The sequence below is a fragment of the Orycteropus afer genome, unplaced genomic scaffold (assembly GCF_000298275.1).
Source record: "Orycteropus afer afer isolate SDZICR_OR568_19922 unplaced genomic scaffold, OryAfe1.0 scaffold00042, whole genome shotgun sequence".
Lineage (NCBI taxonomy): Eukaryota > Metazoa > Chordata > Mammalia > Tubulidentata > Orycteropodidae > Orycteropus > Orycteropus afer.
In genome coordinates, this window is record NW_006921629.1 from 13,377,819 (window position 1) to 13,389,321 (window position 11,503).

The 11,503-nt window shown below is 43.2% G+C and overlaps 1 protein-coding gene across 1 annotated transcript in view; it reads right to left on the reverse strand.

Moving 5' to 3' along the window:
* The window catches only part of ANKFY1 (ankyrin repeat and FYVE domain containing 1), a 119,838-nt gene extending 111,361 nt beyond the window's left edge, over positions 1-8,477 (reverse strand). Inside the window, exon 1 of the mRNA XM_042780493.1 lies at positions 8,468-8,477. Coding sequence (XP_042636427.1) covers positions 8,468-8,477 — 10 coding nt within the window. The remainder of the gene's footprint in view (positions 1-8,467) is intronic.
* Between the last annotated feature and the right edge of the window lie 3,026 nt (positions 8,478-11,503).

Below are 11,503 nucleotides of genomic sequence, written 5' to 3' on the forward strand. Positions count from 1 at the left end.
AGGTATTTTACCAGTCTGCATCCTCCACATTCACCGAAAAAAAAAAAAAAGGGTATTATTAAAAGTATAATGCTAAGAGCCATTTTATATCTTGACTTTTGACCCTTTTAAAACTCTAGCAATTTTAACTGTCAATATTTGAATGCTCTGACAAAGTCCAAAAGCCATTATTCAACCAAAGCTTACTTTGAAAAAATAATTTTACTCCGATCACAGACAAAATTTACTACCCAGGAAAGATGACCAACCAACCACACACACACACACACACACACACACACAGTCATGTCTGTTTAAAAAAGACTCAGTAATACCCATACTTCATTCAGTATCAACTCAGTTTGGAAAACAAAAAAAAATATTTTGTGGGTTATGTTGATCTTCTCTGAAGGCAGATGATGCATAAATTGGTTTTTAAAACCCCCCAGGTGACTTGACCTCGGAAGGATGGTTGGGCAATCTACTTCTGCAGTGATACTGCCTCAGCAACCCAAGGAGGGGTCACTATGAGTCGGGTCCGACTCGACAGCACGTAACAACAACAATAACAACAACAGGTGACTGGATTGTGCAGGGTTCTGTGGGCTTAGAAGCACTAGGTTGAACTCACAGAATGACTGGACAGAGGAGAGAACAGATGTGCGAACTTTACAAAGTTAGAGTGAAGTCTGGGATGACTCCAGGTTATTGGCTGAAGAGTTTGGCTGGGCAATGGTGCCATTAATCATCAATGTAGACAAGAAAACTCAGTATGCTGTAAAGCACAATATGCAGGCTTATTTGAGAAACTTTGCCCTCTCCTCCTGTTCTGCAAATTTTGTTAAGGCTGAGACTGTGTGTTACTCACTTTGTCATGGCTAGCAGAGTAACCTGAATCTAATAAAAGTGAAACACAATTTTCCTGCAGGCAATTCAACTCTGTTACATTTTGTCTGCCTGTGTCTTAAAGTTAGGGGTGTATCTTAGCTACTTTAAAACTTCACACTCAATAGCACTGATAATAGGGCTAGTTTCATAGGAGATGCTCACAGGTAATAGCTAACTAGCTGCTTTCTACCCCCAACATCTTACTAGAAACATTTCTAACTTTTGCTAGACATAAACACCTAAAGGTACCTCAGGCATAGCAAGGTATGTCCAAAACTAAGGTCAAGATAATTGTTCTTAAACCTGTTCCTCCTCTTGTTATCCCAGTCATCCAGCCCAAGAGCCAGCCCAGAATTAACTCTGAGACTGTCCTCTCATTAACATTCAAACAGGTTTCAAAAGTCCTGTCTTCTACACCTTCTACAGTCTCTCGTATCAGTCCTCACGAGCTGAAAACTCCCCTATCAAACAAATCCACTGTCTGCACTATATCATTTCAACATGCCTCAGATAACACTAGTCAAGTTACTACCCTGGCTGATACTTTGCAGTAACTCCCCATGGTCCGTACAAAAAACTCCAAATGCTCAGCCTGGCTTTCAGTGTCTTTCATAATTTGGCCCTTAACATATTTTTCTAACTTCACTTCTCACTACTCCTTCTAACTAGCATAGTGACTTCTCCCCACTCCCATCTCCCTGTGTCAAAAAATCCATTGCCTAGTGAGTGGATTCCAACTCACAGTGACCCTACAAGACAGAGTAGAACTGCCCCCATAGAATTTCTAAGGCTATAAATCTTCATGGAAACAGACTGCCACATTTTTCTCCCACAGAGCAACTGGTGGGTTCAAATCACCGATTTTTCAGAGCTAGCAGCTGAGCACTTAATCAGTGCTACCAGACCTCCTTCCTGTGCCAAGATTTTCAAACCACCAAAACCACTGCCATGGAGTTGATTTCTAAGAGTAGAACTGCCCTATAGAGTTTCCAAGGCTGTTCTGGTAGCATAGTGCCTAAGGCACTTGACGGCTAACCAGGAGGCTGGCGGTTCAAACCCACCAGCCACTCCTCGGAAGGAAGGTTGGGCAATCCTACTTCCGTAGTGATAACTGCCTCGGAAACCCAAGGAGAGGTCGCTAGGAGTCGGGGCCGACTCTATGGCAAATAACAACAACAATCTCTAGCAGAGCAAACTGTCTCATCTTCCTACCACTGAGTGGCTGGTAGATTCACACTGCTGACCAAAAGCAGTTGAGAGTGCTAAACCAATGTGTCTCCAGTGTTCCTCTCTGTCAAAAAGAGGCTTTTTTCTTTTTCTTTTTCCAAAGCCCAGTTCAGACACTATCTCCTACAGCAACGCCTTTCCCTGACCACTCAAACCACACTCTCTACCACTTCCCTAAAAAATATCTCTACCTATTCTGAATTTTCAGAGTAACTCCTAAGCATTTTTCACTCTCCACTTTATGATATCATTTCTCATACATTTTTTTTTTTTTTAATTCTTCCTCCTAGACTGAAGAGCGCCCTACGAATAGGCTCTAAGCCCCACTGCCATCAAGTTGATTCCAACTCATAGAGACCCCACAGGACACAGCAGAACTGCCCCAATGGGTTTCCAAGGCTGTAAATCTTTACAGAAGCATATTGCCTCATCTTTCTCCCATGGCTAGTGAGTTCGAACCACTGACCTTTTGGTTAGCAGCCGCATACGTAACCACTGTACCACCACAGCTCCTTTTAATAGGCTCTAAGTCTGGCTATACTCTTTTTTAACCACCCATTACACGTTCCTCAACCCTCATTCCATGCTCTTAACATCTTCCTTCCTATAATACCTTACTAGGTAGAATTCAGTAAATACAGTAGATCTTGGCCTACTCAGATTCAACAAGAGAGTTTGAGTCCGGAGAAATTTCTCACTGTTATACATGACTGTAAATGATAACACCTCAAATACCTCAAATACACAAGTTGCCTTGCCAGTGACTGAACCCTGTAGATTTCAACACAATTCAGTAGCTCTACTCTGACGCATTCACAATCAGTGCAGTGAATGGATAAACTTTGTGAAAAAATCCCCAAAGACAAAGCTAACAGCTACTGTTAGTGAAAGATGCAGAATGGAGAGAAAAGAAAGGAATGGTAAAGAAAGGGATATAGTACTATGAGAGGCAGCTACACTATATGTCATTATTAATGGCCTGGGATATTTGTTGAATGAGTAAAACAGTAAGGGAAGAGATACCATTTCAAAATGAGAAAGAGAACAGTTTCTTCATTTCTATTGGCCTACACTGATTAAGCATTTTCTGGAACAGTGTTGCCCAACAGCACTTTCTGTAATGATGCCAGGCTTCTCAAAATCTATGTTGTCAAGTAAGGAACCCACTGACCACACGACTATTGAGCAACTGGAAAGGGGTGACTGCGACTAATAAACCTTTTTATTATTATTAGCTGTTGTTGCTGAGAATACACAAAGCAGAACACACACTAATTCAATTACTACATATACAAGTGACAATTAATTTGGCAATTAAATTGTAATGCTTAAGACCTCAGATTCTGTAGTCAAACATGCATCTGAATCCTGGTTTCCCTAAACTGTGTAATGTTGTTGTTGTTGTTGTTTTGCCGTCGAGTCAGCCCCCAACTCATAGCGACCCCTCCTTGGGTTTCCGAGGCAGTATCACTACGGAAGTAGGATTGCCCAACCTTCCTTCCGAGGAGTCGCTGGTGGGTTTGAACAGCCAGCCTTCTGGTGAGCAGTCAGGTGCCTTAGGCACTATGCTACCAGAGCAAGTCCATTTATTGCTCTCAGCCTAAGTTTCCTTAACTCTCAAAGGAGGATGATCTTTATCTCACAGATAGCGGTGAGGGTCAAAAAAAATAGTCAAAAGATACAGTGATTATATTCTTTGAGCTGTACAATTCTCATCCTCATTTTCAGAACTGCTCCTCCCCCGTTAACATAATCTCAAAAACCAAACGCACTGCCATGGAGTTGAAGCCCACTCATAGCAAGCCTCCTTGGGTTTCTGAGGCGGTATCACTATGGAAGTAGATTGCCCAACCTTCCTTCCCAGGAGTGGCTGGTGGGTGTGAACTGCCAGCCTTCTGGTTAGCAGTCAAATGCCTTAGGCACTGTGCCACCAGAGATCCTTAACATAATCTCACTGCCCCCTAAATTCCCAATCTAATCTTTCAGGGTTGCTGTTGTTTGGTCTCTTATACAAAGTTGTTAAAAGAGCACACTGCTCAAGGCTAATATTCTTTACTTGTTAACCCAAACTGCTGTTTGAGATAAAGAAGGCTTCAGGGGATATTTTCAGTATAAGGCTCAAGATTGTCTCATGGCAATCATTTCAGGGGTTCTTCCAGCCTCAACAGCTCCAGAAAGTCTGTATGTATTCTACGAGAAGTTGAAATTCTGTTCTACAGTTTCCCCTTTCATCAAGATTTTTCAGACTCTTTGATCAAAACAAAGAACTAAACTTTATTTTACTTTAATTCATTTAAATAGCCATATGTGGCTAGTGGCTACTGTACTTGCCAGTGAAGGACCAGAGTATGGAATGTCTCCACTTTATTACCTTGACCCCTACAATACTATGAACCTTTCAGGATTATCTCAAAACTGGTAAATTTTTGTTGAAAGTATTTTCCTGACCGAAATCCATTAAGTTAATAAAAATCCATGATCTATTTTCTGTTCAACATACCATTTCCTTTTTTTCCAATTTCCGCTTTTTGTTGGAAAGGAATGACTGTTTGCTAGGATCAAAATGCCAGACACAGAGCTAAGTGTCCTTGCGCACTATTTCTTTTGACCCTCACAGCTATCTGTGAGATAAAGATCATCCTCCTTTGAGAGTTAAGGAAACTTAGGCTGAGAGCAATAAATGGACTTGCCTATGACCAGGCACTCCTCAGAAGGATACCGCCTTGCAAACCCAAGGAGGGGTTATTAGTCCAGTTGACTCGATAGCACATAACAACAACAACAACATGACACAGTTTAGGGAAACCAGGATTCAAATGCATGTCTGACTACAGAGTGTGAGGTCTTAAGCATTACATTTTAATTGCCAAAACTAAAGTGAGCTGGATGAAAAGTAGGTTAGGTAGCTCTCAACAGGCTGATGTTATTCAGAGCACAATAAAAGTTGGACCACCCAGCTTACTTGACAAGAGACTTATCTAGGCAACTTTTCTTGATGTCTGATAAGTGAAGGTTATCCATTCCTTCAAGAACATACTAGTTTGGGGGATACAACAGTGAACAAAACAGAAAAAGTTTCTGCCTTCATTATGCTTACATTCCAGTGAAAGAATAATATTATGTATTTAAAAAAAGAAAGAAAGAAAGAAAGAACTCTAATAAGATGACTACTGGACACCTTAATGAATAAAATGTCAGTTAGCTATGTGGAGAAATGGAGGAAGACTGTTCCAGGCCAAGGGAACTGATAAGGACAAAAACAAGAGATAGAAGCACTGGGCATGCATGAAGGATGGCAAGGAAGTAAGGCAGAAGCATATGAATGAAGAGAAGTAAGAAATAGGTCTCAGAGTTAATCAGGGGCCAACCACGTAGGGGCTTGAAGGCCACTGGAAGACTTTGGAATATACTTTAAGATTATGGAGAGCCATGGGGGTGAGATATGGAGAGGTAAGTATATTGAGAAGAGTGGAAGAGATATGATCTAATTTATGTTTTCAAGGGAACAGTGAAAACTGTGTAAATAAGCTGTACCAAAAAACCCAATCCCATCAAGTTGATTCTGACTCACAGCAACCCTATTGATCAGAGTAAAACTGCCTCATACGGTTTCCTAAGCTGTTGGGTTCAAACCACAGACAATTTTGGTTAGCAGCCAAATGCTTTAACCACAGTGCCACCAGAGCACCTATAAATAAGTTACAGGGAGGCAAAACCAAGGGGAAAAAGTAAAGACAGGAAGATCATATAGAGCCTGTTGAAGTAGTTCACTAAAGCATGGAAGGAACCGCAGATTGACAGCTATAGAGATATAGCAGAAATGCAAACTAAGTTTGAGACAGACTTTAGCTAAATATATATGGCCAAACCAACAGCCATGGAAGGAAAGAAAATTGTTTTTCTAAACAAGTCCACATAAGATGTTACATATACAGTCTTGCAGAAGATTCTATTTAATATTTTTAGGTTTTATTTCTCACCTAAAGGTGCTCTGGTGGTATAGTGGTTAAGGCATTTGGCTGCTAAACAAAAGGTTGGTGGTTCAAACCCATCAGCCACTCTACAGAAGAAAGAGGAAGCAGTTGGCTTCTGTAAAGATTTACAGCTTTGGAAACCCAATGGGGGTCGCTATCACTCAGAACTGACTAGCTGGAAATGAGTCTGGATGGAGTTATTTTCCACCTGCTCCGCCACCAAGCCACCAGTATCAGGGAAGTTTCTATAGAGTGTGGTTACAGATAACCCAATTGTTACATGACACACATTTTTGCTATGTGTATATATTTAAATGAGCATCTCAGAACAAGCGTTGTGACTCTGAACAATTCTGATTAAAGTTCAACCAACATTAAACAAGCAATACTCCTGCAAAATAATTTCTAGCTAATCATTCTTTCCTATGCATACCAAGTCTCATCAATTTAATGAGCTAGCTGGTCCAGAATGCCTTGCTCAATTCTTCTTAGTCAAAGTTTGCAACATTATTTCAGAAAACTTTAAATCAGAACAAAGCCATGAAAGTAGGGCACAAAAAAGGTGAAAGAAAAACTATCAAGTCAGAACCTCATGACTAGGTTTACCTATCATCTACCTCTTGGCAATTTCACCCTAAAAGGATGTTTTGTTTGTTTAAAGACAATACTCCATCTGCTAGATGTCTCTTATGGAAACCCTAATAGGTATCTCAAGGCACTTACAGGATACAGTGTACCGGCCTCAGCCTGTATGAGCTCCTCATGGCTGGAACGTGACTGCAAAGCATAGCAGGTGCTCTGTAAACTGCTCAATGAAATCCAGCTACTCTCCATGATCAGTTAACGTGTTTGGCTGCTAACCGAAAGGCTAGAGGTTCAAGTCTACCCAGAGGCACCTCAGAAGGAGGCCTGGGGATGTACTTTGGAAAAATCAGCCATTGAAAACCCAGTGGAGCACAGCGCTACTCCAACACACATGGGCTCACTCTGAGTCTGAATCAACTCCAGGGCAACTGGTTAAGGCATTCCTAAAACACTCCTCAAATTCTTTTCCTAAAGTAAAGAGTTGGACTACCTCGCATAAGGCTATCCTGAACTTTTCTACCCCCAGCACTGCTCTGAGCAATAGGTTCCACTTGGTTGGCTGCCCACTGTGTAAAACACCACTCTGTAATTTATCCAAAAACTAATTTCAAGGCATACCTTAGCTTTCTTTCTGTTCTTTCTTCCTCTTCTCCTTTCGTACTGTTAATATTTATACACTGCTTCCCTCTCCAGGTCACTGAAGGGAATCTAACATGGTAGCAAGAGCAAAGACAAAAACTGGGTGCTAGTCCCAGCTATCTCTGAAACCCTGCCTTCCATTCCTGTGTCTATAAAGAACAGATAACATACATGCCAGCCCTCCTTCACTGGGCTGTTCTGAAGTCTACAACCAAATGGGAAAAGTGGCAAACTGTCAAGTGCTGCCCAAAGCTAAAAGTAAAGTAAGAATGAATTCACAAGTAGCTTCACTCAAAACCAGTAGGGCATTAAGTCAAAAAGATTATCTTCCTCTAATACTGGGGTGAGCAGAAGAATACAAGCCAGGCTCAACCGTGTCACTGTATGGTTCTGTTCCAGTAGCTCCCCATCTTGGAGACCTTCTTTTCCTCCATCTGTAAAACAAGGCTTTGATAATGCTAGATTCTAATACTGTTACGATAAGGGAGGGATCAGACTGCCCTGGCCTGCAGTGTCATAAGAAAGTATGAGAAACGAGAACAGGACTGAGGCAAAGAAGCAGGGGTCTGGTTTAGCACAACTCTTAAATGCAGTGTGACCTTGGACAACTCCTGTGCAGAGCAAATCCCCTCCTCCCGTCCCCATCTGTAAACCTGGGGAAAGAATCCAGTCGGCCTGCAGGCTGGGACTGCTGGGGGCCCAGAGAATACAGCGCGGGCCCATTTGGCGCGTAGGCCAGTAACAGCCCTCGTTTTCCCTTACCCCTTATTCCAAAAGAACCCAAGCTCTTCAGCATCACCGGGAGATACCCCTTCCAAATGCGGGGCGTGCCAGGACAGCAGTTTCGATTTCCTAAAGAGAAGGGTTACTTCCCCGCAACGCCAGCAATCAAAGGAGAGCGACCTTTGCCACCCTCCGGAGCCACATGGCTGCACTCAGTGGCTCCGCAGCCTGCCCGGTCCCGTGGGGCTAAGGACAGCGGGAGGGGCGTTGCCATAGAAACAGCGCTCAAGACCCCGGCCCAAGGAGCCCAGGAGAGACAGAAGAGGAAGGCTCGCGAGACCCTCTGTGCCCCATGCGACTACGCCTGGACGTTCCTTCCCAACGCTGTTTCGCCCTGCCAGTAGCGCCCCCACAGCTCCGCGCCTTCCCGCGCTGCTCCACAAAAACCCTACCTTCCGCCATGTCGGGCCCAGCCCTGCCAGCAGCCTCGCGAGAAGTGCGCTGCTCGACTGGGGCGGTGCGTAACGGAGGCACCAGTTCTCGCGAGAGAGGTAAGAAGGCTAAGTAAGGGAGGAGCCTAGGAAAAAGGGGTGAATGAAAGTGGAGGGGGTAGCTGGACTAGTGAAAAAGCGGAGGGCCTGGTGTCTCTTCGCTTGGTACTTTCGAGGCCTTGGATTTATCAGTGACTGAGCTCTGTCATAGTCCATGCCTTTGACAAGGCACCGAACAGGCAGGACACAACGAGTGTAGACTGGAAAAGCTGTGAGAATGTCGAGGGAAGGATTTATTTGTCTTTTAAGTTTGTTTGTAAAGATGTAGGAAACAGAGGAAGGAGCCACTCGAGAGGTAACAGCTAATGATGGATGAATGGTTCAGGATTGCTGGGAAGGCGGGATGGTCTGCATGTGACATAAAACCCAGGTCACCTGTTATTCTGAATAGGACGTTGGAAAGAAGAACATGCCTGCATATAGATATGAAAGGAGAAAGAGGTATCAGGGAGATCGTTCGGTAACATCAGTTTTACAGGTGACGTTGATAAACGTGGTGACCAGAGGAGAGGGAACGAATTTGGGAGAGGAAGTTGAGTGAGGTTGCAAGGGCTCATTCCAAAAGACTTGGGTATGTGCGGCCAGGTCACTTTTTTTAAAAAAAATACATTTTATTGAAATACAGTTTGTGTACAGTGAAATACACAAAACTAAAGTGACATGGGTCAATGCATTTTTTTTTTTTTTTTTTTCTTTCCCCCTCCCTTCCACTCCTGGTAACCAACAAAGAAAGTTTGCTTCCATATATAAACCTTTCCTTGACTTTTTACAATAATGAATTAATACTATATTTGTCCTTCTGTGATTGATTTATTTCACTCAGCATAATGTCCTCCAGGTTCATCCATGTTATGCGGTGTTTTGTAGATTCTACATTAGTGTTGCATAGTATTCCATTGTGTGTATGTACCATAGTTTGGTTATCTATTCTGTTGATGGGCACGTAGGTTGTTTCCATCTTTTTGCTATTGTAAATAGTGCTGCAGTGAACATGGGTGTGCATATATCTGTTCTAGACCTGGCTCTCACTTCCTTAGGTTATACACCTAGTAATGGGATTGCTGGGTCAAATGGTATTTCTAATTCCAGCTTTTTAAGGAATTACCATACTGCTTTCCACAGTGGTTGTATCATTTTACAGTCCCACCAGCAGTGTATGAGAGTCCCAATCTCTCACATCCTTGCCAGCATTTGTTATTTTCCGTGTTGTTGAACTTTGGCAGCCAGGTTACTTTTTCAACTGGAACTCAGCCACCTGGATACAGAAGCAGAAAGCATGAATTATAGCATTTGTCCAGGGCTTGAGATTTTATTGGCAAAAGAAATTGAGGATTCTGTAATAAAACTGATCAAGTCAATCAAACATGGGATGCAAACTGGCTGGGGGCTCTTTAGGAATCAAGAAACCGTGGGTCTCTGTGATACTGAAGACCAGTGCAGTGCAAATAAGGTCACGAGAACCTTGCTCAGAGCGGAGTTCATTGGTGGTTCAGTGGTAGAATCCTCCCTTTCTATGTGGGAAAAGGAGCTCTGGTGGTGTAGTGGTTAAAGCATTTGGCTGCTAACCATAAGGTCAATGGTTCAAACCTACCAGCCACTCTGCAAGAGAAAGATGAGGCAGTCTGCTTCTGTAAAGATTTACAGCCTTGGAAACCCAGTGGGGGTTGCTATGAGTTGGAATCAACTAGATGGCAGTGAGTGAGTTTTATGTGAGAAACCCAGTTTCAGTTCTGGCCTCTGTACCTTAGGCACAGTCACTACACCATCCTGTCCTTCATTGGAGGCTTGCATGTTGTTAGGATGCTGAACAGGTTTCAGTGGAGCTTCCAGACTAAGATGGACTAGAAAGAAGGGCCTGGCAATGTTTCCAAAAGACTGCAACCATGAGTCAGGCACCTATTCAGTGGAGGCTGAGTCCCTGAGTGATCAAAACAGTTAAACAGGGAAGGTTGGCAGGTTGGAAAAAAGGCCTGGAGATCTTCCAAAAGATCACAGCCATTGAAAACCTACAGAGCACCATTCTATTCTGAAACATATGGGGCCATGAGTCAGAATTGACTTGCTGGCAACTGATTGTGTGTGTCAGACTGGTAAAACTGGAGTTTTTAAATTAAATAGCATTAGGACATAATACAGTCCAGGCCTGGGTCATGGGATAGGTTGGCTTGAAGTTGAATTGAGAAGTCAGGGAAATCAGATGTTGGAATTTAGAAATAAGAAAGGAGGGAAGCCCATAAGCCAGGTGCTAAAATCTTTGGTCAATGAGGGGATGAATTGTTCTTGGTAGGTGCTACTGAGTCGTCTCCGACTCACAGCGACCCTATGCACGGCAGAACGAAACACTGCCCGGTCCTGTGCCAGCCTCACGATCCTTGCTATACCTGAGCCCATCGTCGCAGCCACTGTGTCATTCCATCTTGTTGAGAGCCTTCCCCTTTTTCATTCACCCTCCGCTTTACCAAGCATGATACCTTTCTCCAGGAAATGGCATCTCTGACAACATGACCAAAGTGGATGAGATGAAGTCTGGCCATTCTCACTTCCACGGAGCATTCTGGCTAGGGATAACTAGATAGTGCGATAATAGCAAAAAGAAGGGCTAAATAGTTTTTGTTTTTTTTATTACTCAGGTGAATTAAAAGAATGCTAATTCTACCCACTCACAGGCACAGGACCAGGCGGTGTTTTGTTCTGTTGTACACAGCATCACTATGAGCTGGAGCCAACTCCACGGCACCTAACAACAACAACAACAACGAGAAGCATCAACAGTTAAGGGTACAGGGGAAATGATGACCTTGGAGGACAGTCAAGAATGAGATGATAGGTTGATGGAAGGATCTGAAACAAGATGAGGTGTTAGAACAGAAAAGGAGGATTTGATGTTGGAGACTGAGAAGTTTTAGGTGCTGCCAAGGTTAAGCAAGTGTTTGTGGG